General features: G+C 37.1%; 2 protein-coding genes across 10 annotated transcripts; one reads left to right on the forward strand and one right to left on the reverse strand.

Annotated features, from left to right (window-relative positions):
- Positions 1-7,366: 7,366 nt before the first annotated feature.
- Positions 7,367-11,073, forward strand: LOC18591374 (Sec14p-like phosphatidylinositol transfer family protein). 9 transcript variants are annotated; one of them, XM_088809074.1, is made up of 8 exons: positions 7,367-7,752; positions 8,669-8,728; positions 8,807-8,920; positions 9,180-9,274; positions 9,492-9,671; positions 9,828-9,926; positions 10,007-10,252; positions 10,496-11,073. In XM_088809074.1, the coding sequence occupies exons 4-8, from the start codon at positions 9,209-9,211 to the stop codon at positions 10,793-10,795; spliced, it is 891 nt and encodes a 296-aa protein (XP_088665200.1). In that variant the 5' UTR covers positions 7,367-7,752; positions 8,669-8,728; positions 8,807-8,920; positions 9,180-9,208; the 3' UTR covers positions 10,796-11,073. The 9 variants fall into 9 exon arrangements, with proteins under 9 accessions (XP_088665200.1, XP_088665199.1, XP_017981341.1 ...); XM_088809073.1 differs by having other exon boundaries at positions 8,847-8,920; XM_018125852.2 differs by having other exon boundaries at positions 8,884-8,920.
- A 2,233-nt stretch (positions 11,074-13,306) lies between these two features.
- LOC18591375 (respiratory burst oxidase homolog protein D-like) lies at positions 13,307-18,050 on the reverse strand. The gene is made up of 13 exons (XM_018126267.2): positions 17,994-18,050; positions 17,044-17,711; positions 16,796-16,955; positions 16,599-16,647; positions 16,348-16,461; positions 15,836-16,261; positions 15,305-15,691; positions 15,093-15,188; positions 14,853-14,968; positions 14,653-14,755; positions 14,497-14,561; positions 13,822-14,345; positions 13,307-13,708 (listed from the first exon to the last, which is right to left on the reverse strand). The coding sequence occupies exons 1-13, from the start codon at positions 18,047-18,049 to the stop codon at positions 13,599-13,601; spliced, it is 2,874 nt and encodes a 957-aa protein (XP_017981756.2). The 5' UTR covers position 18,050; the 3' UTR covers positions 13,307-13,598.
- Between the last annotated feature and the right edge of the window lie 1,879 nt (positions 18,051-19,929).

Below are 19,929 nucleotides of genomic sequence, written 5' to 3' on the forward strand. Positions count from 1 at the left end.
AGATTGGTTGACGTGAACGTTAGCTTTCTTTCTCTCTCTAGAGGGTCTCTGTAACATCACGAGTGTCCTGACTTTGATTCTAATCCAAGCAATGGCAGAAGTTTCAATGGAAGGGCTTCCATCCCAAGCCTTCTTTACCAGCATCTTTCCCTTCTATTTTCTCTCACTCCCTCTTGATTCCCTCCAGCCACCTGAAAAACCTTTGCATTTTCCTTTCATCTATGTATTCATGACGATTCAAACTGTGGTCTATAGGAGCATTGCCCATTGGCACATGTCAATTATGGGAACATATCCCAGCTTTCAGACACTGAACTGGTGGAGTAACTTAGAATTCTAAAAGGAAAAGCTAGGTCCCCATCTTTCCATTCTTTCCCTATCTTCATTGTTTCCTTGAACTCCAAAATTACAAAGTTGTGAAGCAGTCCATTTGATTGATATTTTTTAGTTGCAAATAAGAGAACAAAATTAAGGTTAGATAGGAATGGCAGGCCTTTGAAAGGGGGATCTGATAAGTGAGAATTAGTGGGGAAGCGGTCTTTTGGGAGCTTTAAACTGACCCCACCATTAACCAAAGAAGCAAGAATTGGGTGGGGAAGAGGTGTCAAGTAATCAATCTTAGTGATGAAACAAAACGGGGGGATTGCAAATTTGCAAGACTAAAACTCCATTTTAGTTAAACAAAGTTCGTTCCAAGGCTGCAAAAAAACAAATGAATTGTGATTGGGTTTCTAAACAAACACATTAAATTTATGATGTGTCGTGGAAGTACCTTATTTTTCTATTTTTAGGTCTTTTTCTTGAGCTAACTACTGCTGACTACTGGACAAGTATGTGCCACCCATTTGATTTTAGAAAAGATATTTAGGACAGCCGAAGGGTATTCTATGTTATTTTGTGGTCTACCATAAGAAATAGCTTCATATGGAATTTTAGGAGAATTCCTTATTGGATCAGGGAGTGTACCAATCAATTCAATTCGAAGGTACCTTGGTTTAAATTGTGGAATTTCTATCACTCAACCTTTGGACTTAATTGTTTCTAATACTTTTAGATAAAACGGAAAATAATTATCTTGTTTAAATTATGGATAGTCCAAAACTAGTCATTTGATTATGAATTTATATTTTTTATTTAAAAAATAAACTTATTATGTAAAAGAAGATTTTTATTTATAAATTTAGAATTCATCTTTTTTTTTTTATTTATGTCAAATCAATGACATCGTTACTGCATTGATTAGAAGAGAGAAATTCACTTTAGTTTGACTTTATCTCAGTTATAGTATCTCTCATGGAGATTACTCACCTTGCTTTGGATCTATCTTGATTTTTATCTTGATTCAGGTCTATTTCAATCTTAGTATTTTTCTTGGGGCTACTTAACTTGGTTCAAGTCTATCTCGATTTTGTTTTGATTTGGATGTGTTTCGATTATAGTATCTCTTATGAAAGTTTTGATATCACTTGTTATGGATTTATATTTTTAATAAAAAATATATTTGTTAGGTGAAGTAAGACATTTATTTATAAAAATCGATATGAAATTTGTGATATATAATGATAGATTAGATAATTTGATAACGTATTTATTTTGGTTGAGTCGCTTATGGTATTTATGTGTTAACCTAATAGAGTTCAGTCCAATCAAATAGGAGCAACCCATACCCGTCATTGGGCTTAGTCCCTTGCAGGCCTAATGGTATCTATAACCCAGGTTTGGGCCTATTTTGGCCTATTAGCCCAAATGATATAACGTTGACTAAAGGCACGTGGCAGTGCAAAGTCGCCATCAAGGCCTCGCCTCGAGAACCTTCTCCGCTATCCAGAGCCGTTAGTATCATGAGCTATTCCTCAGACCCCGGGAAAAAGTATCGCACAAATCCAACCGTTGATCTCATCAACCACAAAACAAGCGAAGCCGTTTGTAAGCCTAATTCCGTTCCAGAAATATCTCGCACCTCTATTTATAACACTTGTGGCGCCACGTTTTCCAGATCCCCTTCTCCCGTTGTCGCCTCTGGCAATTCATTCCAAATCTTCAAGCCGTTGAGGATCTTCGTCTTTTGTCATGGCCTTACCTGTTTGGATCAAATCCGTGATTTCTTTCCGTCCTTTTTCCTCGTCATTTTTCCCTCCATCTGACGATTATATGAATCGATTTCTTTTCAGCGATCAACTGAGGTAAGTCGGCTGATTTTCTATAAGAATTGCTAGCTCGTTTGTTCGGTTGATAGATTAACTAAGCTAGAATTTCGCTCTTTCTTTTGAAGGTTGCTTGTCCTGATTTAGCTAAGTTCGAGTTGTTTCCTCTCTGAAAAGGCTAATATATCATGTTATCGAACTCTGAAATGAATCTTTGGATCTCTGTAGCGGTATTAAGATTGAATCGTTATCTTTGTTGACTATGTTCTGGTTCCTCCGGCGTTTTTAGATTCGGAAACATCGTTCAGATCGGTTTTAAGATTTGGAAATTAAAGGACTGATTTATCGATCGAATTTTATAAACTGTTGCATGCAGCAATCTGTTTGATGCTTTGTATCTGAACGAAGATTATGGCGGTGAATGCGCTAGTATTTTCGGAGCAAGAACAATCTACAAGAGTTTGCTGTATTTTTTGTTAGCGTTTGATTTATTTGTTGATTTAGCTTCTGTTCTATTTTATCGATCTCCTTATTGTAGACTGATGAGCTAGTCATTGTCCTGATATATGGACCTCCGGATTGTAGACTGATGAGTTAGCCATTGTTATGAGTTGAAAGAATCGAGGGTGAGGAAAAATTGTGTGCTGAGAAGAGATAGGTGAACAAATCGTGAGGGAAAAGAAACCGAGTGATTGTTTTGTGTTATCCGACCTTTGCCCTGACAGGTGCGCTTGCATGGCAGGTCAAAAACCCTAATAAAATTTTAATTTTCTTGGTTTTTTTAGGGGGGAGATGGCACGGGAGATAATATTTTTATTTAGTTATTTTTCCCCCCGGCTCTCCCCCTGTGTCTTGTCTCTTTTGTTTTTTTTTTTTCTTAATTTTCTCCTGCATCTTTGATTGCTTATTTGTGATTTATGCCAATCGTGCGATGCTACTCCCAATCAAAGCAAATAAGATAATAAAGCAAGCCCATTTGATCGACTGAAGCAGAATTCTAATCTGGAGAACGAATGGTCTTCGATGATTGTGATTGCAACTAGTAAGGTGTATTCCTTAATTGCAATTTCAACCTAAAAGGTTCAATTCCTCACTTTTATGTTAGTTCTGTTATAATAACATTGTGTCTAATTCCCTGTGCCTGGTTCTGATATGATATACCATTTATTTAATGCCATTTTATACTCCATGAAAGAATTGAGTTTAATCTAATTTATACTGAGCACATATTAATCTTGCCCTCAGTGTAAAATTTTGTCATACATTTCACATGCTGTCATTTATATGATTGGCAATAAAAGCTCAATAACATCCCCTAGAATTATGGGATTGAAGTTTATGTTGATGCTATTGAGCCTGTGGTTGCTGTCCTTTGATTTGATATTAGCTTGCTGTCCAGAGTTTGCTGTAATTTGCTTCAAGAGAAGTGGTGATTGGTCTCTTGTAAAATGTATGGAGGGTTGAGTTCTTTTTTGTTGTAGCATTGCTTGGCATGATTATGTTTAAATTCACCAAATGAGATGCCTTTTCATTGATCAAAAGTTATGGTATCCTTTCTATTTGAGGCTGATGTCAAGATCTTACTGATAGCAACTTGGCTTCATGGTCGAGCACCTTATATTTATAGATGTTTTTGGAGTCTCATGCTTTCTAATCCATTGTGGAAGGTAAGCTGTTTTTTGGATCTTTACTGCATGTACATCAGTTGTAGTGTTTTCTCTTTGATGGCTTGCCTATTAACTTGTTGGATTTGCAGGTCTATGTTTTAACTCTTTTGGAATTTACTCCCTGGAGAGCTTTAGTCAGTCACATTAAGCACCGTATGCGGTAACATTTACTCCTTCAATCATTTTGGCAGGTGTTCACTTTGCGGTTTTTTTTTAGCAAATGTAGCTGTTTTCTGTTACAGATAATTGCTAGAGCTGTCAAAAAGTAGGCGAAGAAATCTTTATCCGATACTTTCATTATGGCAATGGCGTTTTCATTATTGAGTTTGCATGCATATAGAAGCATTGAACCTTTAAATCTGAATGAATATTTGAAAAAGTTTCTGTGAATAGTTTTTATTTTGCTTTACAACTTTGCGAACTTGATTGGGGATATAAAAGTCTGTTTACACTTGCGTTTCAGTTAAAATGCTACATTTTGCCTAATCTTGGCAGGGATTTTAGCATGAAATTGCAGAAGAAAATTTATTTCAGGATTCCTGCAGAACGAAACTCTTTCTGGCCTTGTGTCACTCCAATGATATTACCAGAGTTCATTCCAATAGCTCTCCATACCTTCTCTCTATTATTTGATGCTTTGATTCTGTTTCTTTTAAACGAGTCACTGAGAACTATGATAAGTTTTTGATGATCTCCAAATCTTCTGCATGCTTGGATTAAGTTTCTTTTAATTGAGAGGTATAGCCATTTTTTTGTTAGTTTTTTAGCTTCTGTACGATGAGTGATGTTCTTAGATTTGTTAGGTTGGTAATTCTCTATTTCGTGTTCCGGCCATTTTTTTGCTTCTAATTTTTATCCTATAATTCCCTGCTTCATTTGTTCTTTCTTTCAGGTATTTTATGATACTAGCTTTTCAGTTTTCAATAGTCATTATGCAAAGGCATTTTTCTTGAACGCATTGGTATTTTCGTTGGTTAAGATGAAGTGGCGATAAGAGTGAACATGGAGTAATAAGGAAAGATTAAATTATGTCATTGTGGAAATTTTACAGGTAGGCTCGTACTGTTTGTTCTGGGTTCCGTTAATTATGAATTGAAATCCTAATTTAATTTGGTAAAGTTGACACCTGGCAATATTGAACTGGTTTACAGAGTTAAAAAAGTTAAAAAGATATTCATTTTTGCTTTAAAAAAAAGGGATGAAGGGCAGCAAATCTCTGGTGGTGGTTTGTGAAGGCAAGTATTCTTAGGCTTATAAGTAGTATTAAACAAAACGGGGAGTGGAGTGGTTGAGAAAGAAAGGTAATAAGATTGATGGAATTAGAACCGTCCCTGATGTGGATCCAAAAGCTCAAAATTGGTAGAGCGCTCAAACGTTCAGGTTTGGGAGGGTGGTGGTTCGAGTCCACCTGGATCCATGGTAGTTCTAAATCTTGAAAGTTATTGAAGGATTTTTAACTCTTTGTTGCGCTGCTGCTGAGCCTGTTATTTATCAATGATCAGGAAATGTGATGCCCCGTGGTAATATATTCGAGCAAGTTGGATACAAATTTCTAACCTTTCAAATTTGTTTTGATTTATTTTTTTGTTTTAAAATTTTGAGAGAGAGAGAGAGAGAGAGAGAGAGTGAGTTGGAACGAAACGAGATGGGGTGGAGGGAGAGTATGGCGGCGGAGGGGGACGACAAAACCGGTGGCGACGCTGGAAAAAGTAAGGGAGGCAGACGTTTGGGAAGAATAGGGAGAGGCAGTAGGGATGAAGAGAGGAGAGGAAGAGATGGAGTCAAAAGCTGTCATCGGATGTGGCCTTTGGCTGCCAGATCGGCGACAGTGCTAGCCTACCATTTCAATGACCGCAAATGGTAAATATGACATGATATAAATTTTATATCTGTTAATGATTGCTTTTATCTATAATTAACACTATACAAATTTCTATGAAAAATTTTTATTTTTAACATTTTTTATTAGAATTTACGTTATAATATTGATTATTTTTTTTAAAAAACTGTCTACGTCTATTATTGAAAGAATGGCAACAAATGGAAGATGTATAACAGTGAAATGTAAGGGTAGTGAAAGTGAGTTTTGGAAGTAGAATCAGCTTTATCCAACAGTCCAGTATATAGAGCTCTGATTACAGAGACGAACAAAAAGGGGCAAGGTAGAAAAAATACGCTCTCTCCCCATCCTTCTCTTCTCCTGTATCTTTTTCTCGATGCTTTCGTTACATTCGCTTTTATGTAGTGCTGGACGCATCATTCTTCGCAACGTGCATGGGATTGCCAGTAGCCAAAGAATGGAATTAAGCTCCAGGACTAGACTGTTCCTTGCAGGGCCGTATCTCCAGGGAAGCATAAGCTCTTACTCACACGCCTTGTGATTCCTTCCAGTGGAATTTGATACCCTTACCCACAGCATCAAATCGTTTTTCTTTCAACTTTTGGGATTTTGCTTGTGTAATATTTTCATTTTTCTTCGTGGTAGGTGTTTCTTGGCTTTTCCGCCTTGTTTTTAAATTCCTCTTTCGACGTGTCCACCTTGTTCTAAAGCCCTGGCGTGGAATGCCTTTTCCGGGCCCCGCTTTCTCCATCATTTGACCGACACAAGTAAGTTTATTTATTTACGATAAAATCTCGACCTCTTCTTTTTGTGGTCATGTAAAATTTGATATATAGACTTGGAAACAATTACAAAATGTGCATTTAAATCTTAACTTAAGGTTAAATTAATCTGAAATACTTAACACTTATAAATCTGAAATTCTGGTAGAAATTAATAATTGCAAAACGACAATTGAGAATTTTGGTGACAAGGAGGTACTTCTAGAATGGCATGGAAAATCAATTGGAAAAGTCAGGCATGCACTATCAGTCTACTTGAAGATTTGCAGCATGCCACATGTTTCTGGGGACTTTGCCTAGGAGCAGTTTTCAGCACTTAACTTTCTTCTGGATGCCATCAGTCTGGCGGCCGACAATCCATTTTTAAATCCTAAAACACCATTTTCTGTTGTCATTTCCTGTTCACTCTTGGTTTTTCTGTTTCTTTTCTCCATTTTGTCCACTATAATGGTTGACGTTGTTTCTCTCTAATTGTCGACTTTCTTTTTGTTGACCAAGTTTTATTCTTTTTTTTTTATAGTAAAAGTATGCCAAAACGCTACATAATTTTACTAACGTAACTACTTAGAAATGTTGTGAACCCAATGTTAATTTTATATTATATAACTAAAATGATTTTTTTCTGGTGTTATTCCCTAAAAATTACTACTTCTCACACAAAACACATGGCCTGACCTTAAAAAGGCAGGTACGGATTTAGTGTCCCCATCTGTCCCCTGTTCATTCCATTGAAGGAAGAGAGCAAATCCTTCAAGATTTTACTATTGAATTCACGTGTAAAGAAAAAGGAAAGAAGCAAAAAAGTACACAAAAGGATTTACTTACTCCACCCTTTTTTTTCTTCTTTGGCCTTTTTCCCTGTCCTGCCTCTGTTAAAAGCTACAGTGTCTTGGATCTAAAATGAAAGATTTCTGTGCCATCGAGTATCAAAATTAGGTCTGCATTTCCTCACAAACGTCAACAGCATGTGGCTTTAGCTTTTGTCCGATAAAACTAAGCCATAAAGACCGAGCAAACCACAAAAAACCGTACGACTCCCGCAAAACTTTCACAAAATATCTGGAGCTAACCACCAAAGGCACCTACTCACTATAATCTAAAAGGCAACCAATCAAGATCGGGTCATTTATAACTCTTTTCCTTTCGCTTCCAGTCTTTCTTTGGCCTAGCTGGTTGTGTGGTAGAATTCCATGGCACTTTCGTGATCAACCCTTTTCTTTTGCTCTTTCTTTTTTCATTTTTTGTTGTTCTCTCTAGAGGGAGGGAGGTAAGCAGAGGAGACTTTTTGCTCTGTTTCTTCACAGGCAGGACTGAAGGAGGTATGTTTTTGTTAAGAAGTTAAAGCCCGGGAAACATCTCTGCAACTTAGTTTTTTCTTTTCTTTTCTTTTTCCAATTCTTTGACTACCCTTGTTTTATTACTTTTCTTTATACCGACTCTTCTTTCATTTTATTTACCTTTTCATATTGATATGTGGAAATTTGAGTGGCTAGTGTGTTTCTTTCTCTATTGTTTTTTCTCTTTCTCGTTTGATTTGTTTTCTAGCACAGAAACAGCTGCAGCAGGGATTTTACTGAATATTGGACAATTTAGTTGTAGTGATTTTTAAGAATGCAGAAGCTTTTCTGGGTTATCCTAGTTAAATTCTATATATTTTTTTAACAAAAAATTATATAAAAGCAGGAGAAATTTCAAGAAAATGAAACTATTATTACTATGTAAATGGAACAAGCACTAGGATTTGGTCAAACTAGTGGTACTATGTAGTGAGGGACAGGACCGCCCAAGTGTTTCCTTTTACTTAATAGGCTGGTGTGAAAGGCATTATCTTTTTTCCTCCATCATTAATGTGTAGTAGAATAAAGCATCTGTTACTTTTTTTCCAATTAATTTAAGTATTATACGACTGTTAGTATTTCATGAGTAATAACGAAATCATAAAGCTCTGTTCTAAATAACCCTTTGTATGAGATCTGCTGTTTCTCTGTATACTTTCTTCTCGTCCATAGTTGGAAACTTTAGCAGTGGTTGAATCATGCCCCTTCCGTTGATTTAACTTGTAAAATGTGTGACCAACTTTAACGGTTACTACTTTTTATGTCAATGTAACTGTTGAGGAATTGACCCCATAGCCCATAAGTATAGCCTAGTTGATGGATTTGCCGGGTTAGTGGTGGAAAATTGGCAATGACTTTGAGAATATAATACTAATATGATGGAATGATATGAAAAGAGGTGGCCCTTCTCAGGTCTGATTCAGGCTTATGTCCCAGAGGACTCATCTCTGTTCCCAAGGCATGTTACCCTGTAGTATCTGTTTTTTTTAATATTTTTTTGCCCTTGTTTATAACATCTATCTAGTTCTACTATCAGCCATCTAAGCAGTGTAATCTCAATTCTATGCATGCCATAGCTGCGCCCGTAATTCACTGCTGATTTTTATGATTCAGCTCTGCTAGCGGCTTGACCTGAAGATTGTTGCCTTTGGTAAGTTTTTTATTTAATTTGATTGTGGTTTTATATTGTATATTACGTTGTTGTTCTTGATTTAATTCCTATTTTGTGTGATTTTTTGGTGCTTTATTGGACTTGATTTCATGTCTGCTTGTTTGTTGTGTTTCCTCATAGACTCTAATTGTCTGATTAAGGTGTACAGGGGCTTGTTTCTTGATTCTCACATCAATGTTTACTTTTTAGTTGATTAATTCTGAAGAATAAGTCTCAAGTCCTATGCAATGTTATGCAGGTTGCACTAAGTTGCTAGGATTAATCACAATGTTTAGTAGATGGAGCAATTCTAATCACGTCCAAGAGAATGATTCATTGCAGCATGAATCCAAGGTAATAAAGTCTGAGAAGTTAGTGAACTTATATTTAACTATGGCAAAACCTTTCTGTTGTCTACTGAGATCTCCTTTTGCTGCTCCTTATGTTGAGAAATCTTGCACCAGTAAATATGTGATCTACCTACTAATAGTATCTGTTAAAATTTGTTTTAGTCTGTCTCTAGATTGTGATCACTTTTTGGTTAATATTTGCTTTTACATAAAAATAAAAGCAGGTCAAGGAGCTTAGAGCTTCACTGCCACCACTATCTGGGCGCTGTTTGAACTATTGCACTGATGCCTGCTTGAGGAGATACATGGAAGCACGAAACTGGAATGTTGACAAATCAAAGAAAATGCTGGAAGAGACAATCAAATGGAGATCAATTTATAAGCCTGAGGAAATACGTTGGGTGAGTTACTAAGTTGTGTTTCATATTTTTCTTCCTTTTAATGTTCATAAAATAGGGTTAATGACGGTGGCTAAGGGATATAATTATAATAAATAGCTCCTCTATAAGTTATTGAGATTAATTTTTACCTAACCACATCAATCGTTTTGTTGTCAGCATGAAGTCGCAGTAGAAGGTGAGACCGGAAAAGTATACAGAGCAAATTTTCATGACCGACATGGTAGGACTGTTCTTATATTACGACCAGGAAAGCAGGTAATTGGTTTAAGTAATTCAAAACTAAATCTTTGAATTATTGTAAATTTTGGAAACTAACATGGTAAAAAATGTTGTAGAACACCACATCATTGGACAATCAGTTCCGCCATTTGGTGTATCTGATAGAGAATGCTATCCTAAACCTTCCAGAGGGTCAAGAACAGATGGCATGGTTGATAGACTTCACTGGATGGACATTGAGCACTAGCGTGCCCATCAAGTCTGCTCGTGACACTATTAATGTATTACAAAACCACTACCCTGAGAGGCTAGCTATAGCGTTTCTCTACAATCCTCCAAGAATTTTTGAAGCATTCTGGAAGGTTTGAATTCTACCCGGTCGTAACCACATTCTGATTCTTAACTGAGTGCGCTGAATGTCTCTTGACTTCTACTATGAGTTGTTGTGTTTAAGAATGGTTTAAACAATGTGAAGAATGAGGTTTGCAAAGCTAAATGACATCACGTTAGTGTATTGCATTAGCATTAGCATTATAAGTTACTGCTAATGCTGATTTGATCTATTAACAGAAATTAACCAACTTGCATTGCTTTCATTTCTGCAGATTGTTAAGTATTTTCTGGATGCTAAAACCTTCCAAAAGGTGAAGTTTGTGTACCCCAAGAATAAAGACAGCGTGGAGCTCATGAGATCATATTTTGATGAGGAAAATCTGCCAACTGAGTTTGGAGGAAGGGCTGTATTGCAGTACAACCATGAAGAATTCTCCAAGCAAATGATCCAGGATGATATCAAATCTGCCAATTTATGGGGATTTGATGATAAACTCCAAAGCGTTGGCAATGGGCACTCTTTAGCTGAGGTGGCTCCGGAACCAGTCTGCCTTGCACCACCAGTCAGTTGAGAGCTACTTGTCATCGGCTTATTATGTAATAAATAGTTATATATTTTCTGTGCAACTGAATGTGAGCTGGATGAAGCAGGCAGTGACCATGACCTTTTGACTAACTGGAGCTGCAAGTGATCGTCAGGTAAGGATAAACATTCAGCATGTTGCTTACTCAAAGGGGATTATTTTCTGTCTTTCCCCTAATGATGTACCTGGCCACCGGCTTGCCATTCTATATCTAGTAAAGAGAAAATAAAGCATGTCATGCCGGGAAGAAAGTTACCAAATCAAAACTCTGAATTTGCTTTATCAAACGTTAGATTTATGTTCCAATTCATCATATGAAATACACAAACACACAGGAATCTCTCATGGCAGGTAACTACTATGCTGATAATTGAAGTAATAGGGGTCTGAGGAGAGAATAGATATGTCCAAAGCTTATATATTTATCAGGTTTCGACGTCCTGTGTGCACAGATTACTGTTCCCCGCTTGAGCTTAATACTCGCTGAAACTCTATAGAAATCACAAACATTGGAAGAACCATAAAAGTTTTATCCAAAGCCTGTACCAAATTTAACAGGGCAATCTTATTCAGATAATCTTAATGGATAAGTGATTCAATGTTTGACAAAAAACCAGCATAGAAGCGGGAGAAACCCAGCAACCTAAATGGTCAGATTCCGACAAAGATTCAGAGGAAATTAGTTAATGACCTCCAGAGATTTGGACTTTTCCTGATGTTCATTTGCAGGCATACAGACCATGCACGGAGTTGGGAAAGTACAGCATCGATACGTAATGCAGTTTCTAGTGAATCTTTAAGGGAATCTACATCTATTTATAGCGTATTTATTTATTTGTAATTTATCTTAAGATATACTTTTTTTTTACCAATAATATTCATTGTGACATTACTGTTTTTGCTTTTGTTTTACATATTTTGGTTGACAAGAAGATTCGGGGAACGTTGAGTATAGGTTAAAACTCGCATAGCTGGTGTGACCCAAACCTAGCTGAGTTGACTTGAAATCGGCTCAGGCAATTTTAGTTGTCGTGGCTTGACCAGGTCATCGGTTGACTTGTCTGGCAATTCCACGGTTTCCTTGCTTTTGACCTTTTTTTTTTATTAGCTGAAACAAATCCAACACAATTTCTTGCCTTTATCAAAGCACGTGCACGCTTTTGAACCCTTTTTGTTTTTGATTAACTGACAACGAATTCCTGGACAAGAAGCTTAAGAAAACATGAATCATGCAATCGAGTAGTGCAAAATTTGGATAAGTCAACGACAAGGTGACAATAATTAAGAGAATTATAATGGGAAAAATGGTAAAAAGCCAATTTTCAAGTAAAAATATGTAGTAAGTTATTTTTATATATTCAGCTACGATCATAGGAGCGTAGGGGTCATCAACTACCCATACGCATGCATGATTCATGCAAAAGCATCGCGGCATTGAAAATATTGTAAAGGAAAGAATTTATTATAGAGTGAATATGAGATAGGAACGCAAGGTCAAAACATTGGAATGGCTAGTTTCTAGATTGGTGGCTATGGATGCACTTTTTGATTTCTGAAATTGCATTGGTACGTTCTTCTCAATCTCGAAAATCATCAGGAAGGCCCATTAATTTTTGTGATAGATAAACTGATTAAATAAAACAAATACATATGGATTGCGTTTTGTCTTGTTTGAAGACTTATAATAACTCACAGAAAAAATAACGAGGGTTTGTGCAGGGAGGGCTCATCCGAGTTGCAAAGAAGAAAAGGGACACGTTATAGCAATCTATATATATAGGTGTTACGAATAAGCTTTGATAGTTGAATTTCGGGGTTCTAAGAGAAAGGGTTGGAGGAGTGATCCAAAGAAATGCAGTTCCATGATGAAATGGTACTTGAAGAACTTCCTTGGTGAAAGATTGCAAATCGAAAGCAGCACCTCACGCAAATGCAATATTTTGTATGGACTTATTGGCAAATCTAGGCCTGTCTTTCCACTTGGGGCCGAGTCGTTCTAAAGAGCAAGACCCTCCTCCACCTGTCTTGGGGTTTGGGGGTTTTGGGGTAGATTTATCTCTTTATATTCATCATCCTTGTTCACAAATGCGATTCCCTGTCTTTTCAATCAAAATCCAATGAGACGCAGCTATGCTGATCCCTCCCCCACCAACGTAAGGAGCCCTATTCAATCTATAACGGATTTGTGGGCACTGTTAGGCTTTGGCGCACCACAAAATGTGGCCAAAACGAACTTTACTTATATGATTCAGAGCTGGAATCAAATATGGATTGTTCCACCCAAGCAGGTAGCTAATTGGGTGGCAGCTAATGAAGAAAGTCATCGGATCAGATAAAGTTGCTGCCAAACATTAAAGTCAAATACTCTTATCTTCATTGTCCCCCTCATTCTGTTTAGTTTTTTTATTAAATTTTCTTGATCAAGCTCCTTGATTAGAACTTACCCCAAATTCCCAAACCATGAAAGGGAAAGAGGAAAACCAGAAGAGGCCATTCAACTATGGGTAAAAACTTTAATGTAGTAGTAGAAATTGTTACAATTCTCAGAGTGCTAGAGAAGTCTATGTAAATACTAAATCAAAGATTTCTGATCTCTCCAACAAGAAGAAGGAACCTTTATGTATATGGAAAAATGTTAAAAATAAGGGACAAAAAGAACCAAAAAAAGAAGAAAGAAAGCTATATCCACTTGGAACTACTCAATGAAAATGTATGTAAGAATATTATCCTCCGTATAGGAAACTCTAGAAATGATTGAACTTTGAAAGAAGAAGCATCAGCCTGGGTTTTGTTAGAAGTTCTCTTTATGAAACTCGAACTTGGTGGAGGTCTTGTGAGAAAAGTCCAAAGCCAATTGTCTTAGCTCTTTGGTTAGTGCGGGTGCCCCACAGTAGAAAACTCCTGCAATCGTTGAATTCATAGATGGAAAAGGTAGTAAGTAAACAATAATAATGATGATAAGGGTGATGGTGATAGTCTTTCAACAAGGTGGGTTGGGTGAAAGTGAAACTGACCAATTCTTGCGTCAGGGTGATGTAGAGCGATCTTCTTGTAGACTTGACGCCAGTTTGGCTTTGCAAAGTGGGATTTGACACGAGTTCCGGAGACGACGTCGACACCGTTTTTGGCATGGTGCAGCGACTGAAGCATCGTGATGAGTGCTGATCGGGCGTCTCCTTCCTCGTACACGCTGGTGCAATAGTTGTGGAGCTCGATCACCCTCTTCTCATCCATCTCCGCCACCTCGTTCATTATCCCCTTGAACCACTCGAACGAGCCTTGCTCCCTTGTTACCCAGTAGAAGTAGGCTTTTCTTGTCTTGAACCCTTTGTTGTTCTTGTTCTTGCTGTAATTTCCGTTCTCCAAGGCGGGTCCTGGAACAGAATCCTCTTCCATTTTCATGTTGTTGATGATGTCCTTGACAATGCTGATCATGGGGGTGGCACCGATTCCGAGCCCCACCAGGAGCACCACATCGTATTTCTTGTAATCTTGTGCTGGAGCTCCATATGGACCGTCAATCAAGATCTTTGGGAAGCTGTGCATCGATTAATACAGTTGTCACTCTCAGTAGAAGAAAATAATGTATAATCTTAATGTACTCTGATTCTAATACGTTAGGAATCAATCATGACACATCATTATCTATATATATAAGTAACTTACATAGAAAGATGAGGAAACCTTACCTAGTATTGTTTCCTCCTTCTGCCCTGAGCAGTCCGCTCTTCCCAGCAGGCGGAGGCTGACAAACCTATTCAACATCCGATACAAGCAAAAACTGATAAGGCACTTTCATTTCAGTTTCAAGTTTTAACTAAGAGGAGCAAGCAAGTTAAACCAACCTCGGAGAAGACAGTTTTGAGCTGCCTTGTCCAATCACCCAGAGTTCGAATGTGAACGCTAAGGTAGTCATCTCCTGGTGCTGAAGTGATGGAGAATGGATGCCTGCAATTTCCAATGGTTGGTTTGGTTAAATAAACGGCAGAATTGAAGCAAAGGGTGATCGTGAAGAGAGAGCCATTGAGGACCAAAAAGTACATACCACTCAAATGGGGAGACTGCAGAGCAGTTGACAAACATGTATTGCCCACTTTTGTATTTGAATCCTTGGGGCTTCGACATGTGCAGTGACAATACATTTCCGGGGTACACAGCAACCTTCCATATTTATGAAGAAAAAGAAATGAAATATCAGTATGTTTCAAAGAAAAGTGAACACTTTAAGTGCAATTGGGTGGAATGTATGATACTTAAAGCATATGATATAGGCTTTTATATATACCTTGAGAAGTTTGACTGCCTTGATACTTGATCTAAGAGCTCGAATCAACCTTTCGCAGGCATAAAGAATAATAGGCACAGCCAGATACATCCATGTCTGCAATTAAGTAACGGAGATTGACTACTGTCAATGACATTGTACTAATAATATATCCAATGAATTAAGCGATGGAACAGAAATGAGAAGAATGAAGAAGGGAAAAAAGAACTTACTGTTTTCTGATACCATTTCTTGGTGAGGTACAGGTAAATGCCATGAACAATGAGGAGAGTGTAGACTATAACGAAAAGGTGATGGGAATACCAAAATGCGTTAAACCCAGTGAGCTTCTTAAGGAACTTGGGAAGGTTGAGCTTGTTGCGCCTGAACCAAGGAGTGGCAAGTGTGAAGGCTATGGCCATTAGCACCACCATTATAATGCCAGTTACACCTTCTACTCCCTTCACAAACCACCAGTAGTTTTCAGGTTGCTCCTCCCCAAAGAAAGGCTTCATGGGTTCATATTCTTCTTCAGTGGCATGAAGAAGCCGCGGGAAATCACAGGTTAAATGGGCGCCTCCGTGTAGGATCACCCCAATGGTGATTCCAACCGCAATAACCTGGATATTAACAAGACATTATAAGAACAATCTAATTTCAGATTACGAAGCTCAATCACTATTCCAAAAAGTAACAGAAGGCTTTAATTCATTAGATAATGTTGAGCATTATGTACAAGTTGCTCGGTAATAGTTATCACTTACCTTGTGGAAGTTCAGGTTGTCATCAAAAGGAACAACGACACCCAATTTAGTCTTGTTTCTAAGCCAAGTGATGGTGTTTCGGCACACTGGCAGTAAAATCAAAGCCATGTTGAATTTAAGAGTCTCTGCACCTCCTTTGGCAACGCAAACACAGTAGCCCATCACATCGAACACAGCCTTGTTGCGGTACTGCACGAACTTGTATGCAAACAAACCCCCCACAATGCCAAGCCACAACATCATAACCCAGACCCTTTGCCAGTTATCCATTATAAAGTACTTAGTCTTCTGATACCACCTTTTTAGCGGGTTGTTCTCTTGAGTAGGTTTGAGTTTCTGGCTCAGCATTTGACTCAGAATACGGCTATCTCCTACCCTGACAGATTGATTTGGCGCTTGCAATAGCAGAGTTTCCAGGTTGTGAATCTGTTCGGTGCCAAAAAAAACATTAGGAAATGAAGACAGAATAGGGACGAGCAAGAAAGATTTGTCTTTGGGGTGGTCTAATTTACCATGATGTATCCAACATTATCTGGATCCAATTCTTCCATGATCAGAGCTGCATATTCTTCAGCTTGTTTCTGAATGTTAGAAAGTTTGTTTGCAGAAGCACTGAGACTGATAATCTGCAATGTAAAATTCATATTGTTAGAAATATTAGAAAAATAATAAAATATATTAAAAGTTCCGTAATGGGAAGTATATGTTTGTCATTGCTAGTTAGTTGAATGAGGTCGGCATGACCAAGTACATGGATTCCTACCTCCCTGACTTCTTCTTCTGTGATCCTTCCATCAGCGTCTTTGTCCACCCTGCATATAATTACAAATTACACTTAGTAAACAAGCACTATGATCATCATGAGATTTTCTTTCAAATATTGATCAAATTCAAAGGGAGACAATTGTACAATAAGAAAACGAGTAAAAGTTGCGAATACTCTAAGGGAGGAAGCTTTACATGTCAAAGAAGGTTTGGAGTCTAGAGTCAAAGCTTTCGTCAGACATCTGGTCCCAGAACTGTTTGAGCTGTGTTTTATTGATTGAGTCACCGGTTATATTTTGCCTCCGAGCAAGTGCTTGAAACAGCTCGCCGGCGAATTCTTTAGACTGGTTCATCCCTGTGTTTGAAGGAAGAAGAAATATTGTAAAGCTTTTGAAATTATGCGTCTTCAAGGGTAAGAAAAAACCGAAAAGCTAAGTACGTACCAATGCATTCACCGAACTGGGATTGGTGAAGAAGGCCATTCGTAGAGGCAGTTAAATCATTGAATCGCTTCTCAACAGAGGACCATCCATTTCCGGAGGCCCCTGTTTTGGTGGTGATAAACTTGAGTCCTTTCAAGGCATGAGCTGCAGCAGATTTGGTTCGATCAAATCTCCTGCCTGCATTAGAAGAGCGTCTTGAAAGTGCACGTTTCAGCTCCTGGGAAACCTGCTTGATATGAGCCGACGTGTTCCCAAACAAATACGAACGGAAAGAAGCCGACTTGTTCTCCAGAGTTCTCTTAGCCAGCAACGCCAACTCAGGGTCTTCATCACCTCCACCGGCACCTTGAACGCTGTGAACCGCAACCGAGTCATCTCGGATATCCAGGGTGATTTCAACGTAATCATTGTCAGCAGCAGCGAAACTAGCCGAGCTGCCTGTGGAGTTCGTCTTGGCCAAGGTAATTTCAGGTGGAAGATTGAACCTTGCACTCTTTTTGGAAGCTCGTTTGTTGGAAACAGGGCCACCACCACCTAAGCCTAATGGTCCACTAAACGCTGCCCTGTCGCTTGCTATGCTCTCGGTGTCGGAATTGTTCTCGGAATAAGCTCCTCTCCCATCCTCGTTCCTCATTTTTTTTTCCTTCGTTTCTTCTTTTCCAAAGGTTCTATTGGAAATTAAAAAAAATGGGATTGTCAATTTATAGGCAAGTATTCAAAATTGGTACCTCTGCTGTGAATTGACTAACAAAAAATTGACTGGAAACAATCAAGAAAAAGTGCACCTAAGAAAACAGTTGCAGATTCTGAGAAGAAAGAAAGACAGGCAGATTTTTCTAAGAGGTTTTAGGCAACCGTCTAATCTCTTCAATGTTTGTTTTTTCTATAGAGAGCAATGGCTCCCTTATATATAAATAAATTGCAATCAGAGACGCAAATGAGAAACTTACAGGAAGCTAGCTTCATGGTGCCGGTCAAACATCCTCCCAGACCCCTGAACATGCATCCACATATACATATATATATATATATATATATATATATATATATATATATATATATTATTTATTTGGTTTATTGATCAATATTAGAATCCCATATCTTGATGTTCACTCAAGTACAATTTTTCTTTCATTTGTTTAAAAAAGAGGCAAAAATTCGATTTCAATGGCGTCACTACGTAATGCTATTATTATATCCCTTCAACCACACCAAGAAAAAAAAAATGTAATTATTAAGTTTGGGATAATGGTAATTATTACTACCAACATTTTTCTTCTATTTACTGACCCATCGGTTGAATAAATGGGAAGGTTTTCTCATACCCTTTTGCCAACTCCAGCCTATGACAAGATCTAAACCTAAATGTTCACACTTCCTTTGTACTATATCCATGTTTATTGGCAAAATGGAATAATGAAGGAAAAAGATAAAGCCGCAAAGGAGTGAACTCTCTAAAACCAAATTTACATTTGGTAGGTATACTGCTGATTTTCATTGGGTCAAAAGATAAATTAATTATTTTTTTTAAATTAAAAAAAATTAAGATTAAGAACAGCTGCAACTATTGACTATGTATGATAAAGGAAATAAATGTGAAGTCTTGTTTTCAAACTAATAATCTATTTAAGACTAACATTCTGTATGTTATTATTACTAGAAATACGAATATTAAAACATGATAAAATAAATTCATTCAACGGTTGGTCGACCTTCGAAATTAAAATTATTTAAATATTTTTTTCTGGTTTTCAAGTTGTCTTATTAATAAAATGTGATCAACGACTAACTGTGGAATTATAAGCAAAGATTCCATGCTGCACTTCCTATGCTAAAATATAAGCAAGTCCTATGTGGGGTTGGTGCATCAGAAAAGGTTGAACTATGATAAATATGAAGATTGACTCAACTTCAACCATCTATTTTTAGTAATCTGTCTGTCCATCCCATCAAGCCCATGCCCAGGTACATGCATTTTCCTTTCTTTGTTGTAATCAGAGGGCACCCAAGTTTCTTAGACTGTTTAGGTTAACGTATACAAATTGGGAAAAGCCACACCAAACCTATTGTGACTGCTTTGCTAGCTCACCATTGAAATCTTATAGTCTCTAACCCTTATCTTATATAAATCCTTTCATGTCTAATAATTGAGCAAACCAAGCACATTTTTTGTTATTATTATTTATTATTGTATGAATTATTTATATTATATGGTTTTTGAGTTATAATTTTGCATACCATTTTTTCGATTAAAGAGGATCAAATATTCATTTAATTTATATAAACGTTCATTTTCACAGCATATGTCGTGATTTTTTTAATGGCAAAGACTGACATGTTCAAAATATGATATGATGATGACTACCTCAAAGATTACTATGTTGAAAATTATAGGTGAAAAATCAAGTACTAATTATTTCAACCTTATAATTGTCACCAAATAGAACATTCACTGATGTTTACGCAATGGGATTCATGTAATTCGTTTAATTTATTTAACTAATTAAATAGTGCTAAAGAGATACATTATTACAAAAGTAACACATCAAATGGACAAGAGGTTTTTTTTTTTTTGGGGTTTTGTATAAAATTTAAATTTTTTGGTAATTAAATTAATTATTTCATCGTAAATCAATGAATTAGAAAAAAAAATTAAGTGAATTTGATGGATGAAGAAATTCGTACTTGCAATTAACAAATATTTATGTGTCGTTTTTTTTAAAAAATTTAGTAAATAATTCAAATTGAATCAATTAATATAACGCGGAGTTGCACGTGTAATAGCAAAGTCCGAAAAGGAGGAAGAATATACATACCTTTCAATGGTGAGGTGAGGTGAGGTGAGGATGACTTGATCCAAAAAGTCATGCGCACCTAACAATTGGT

This window comes from Theobroma cacao, chromosome 8 (genome assembly GCF_053813885.1).
Source record: "Theobroma cacao isolate CCN51 chromosome 8, ASM5381388v1, whole genome shotgun sequence".
In the NCBI taxonomy this organism is placed as follows: Eukaryota; Viridiplantae; Streptophyta; class Magnoliopsida; order Malvales; family Malvaceae; genus Theobroma; species Theobroma cacao.

Bases quoted from the DNA above. Each gene is read 5' to 3' on its own strand.
- LOC18591375 (XM_018126267.2), bottom strand. From the start codon at position 18,049: ATGCATGTTCAGGGGTCTGGGAGGATGTTTGACCGGCACCATGAAGCT. The intron at 16,648-16,795 runs GTAAAGCTTCCT...AATTATATGCAG, and splicing joins CTCCAAACCTTCTTTGACAT to GGTGGACAAAGACGCTGATG. The intron at 15,692-15,835 runs GTAAGTGATAAC...GTTAATATCCAG, and splicing joins ACAACCTGAACTTCCACAAG to GTTATTGCGGTTGGAATCAC.
- LOC18591374 (XM_088809072.1), top strand. From the start codon at position 9,164: ATGCAATGTTATGCAGGTTGCACTAAGTTGCTAGGATTAATCACAATG. The intron at 9,672-9,827 runs GTGAGTTACTAA...TTTTGTTGTCAG, and splicing joins AGCCTGAGGAAATACGTTGG to CATGAAGTCGCAGTAGAAGG. The intron at 10,253-10,495 runs GTTTGAATTCTA...TCATTTCTGCAG, and splicing joins TTTTTGAAGCATTCTGGAAG to ATTGTTAAGTATTTTCTGGA.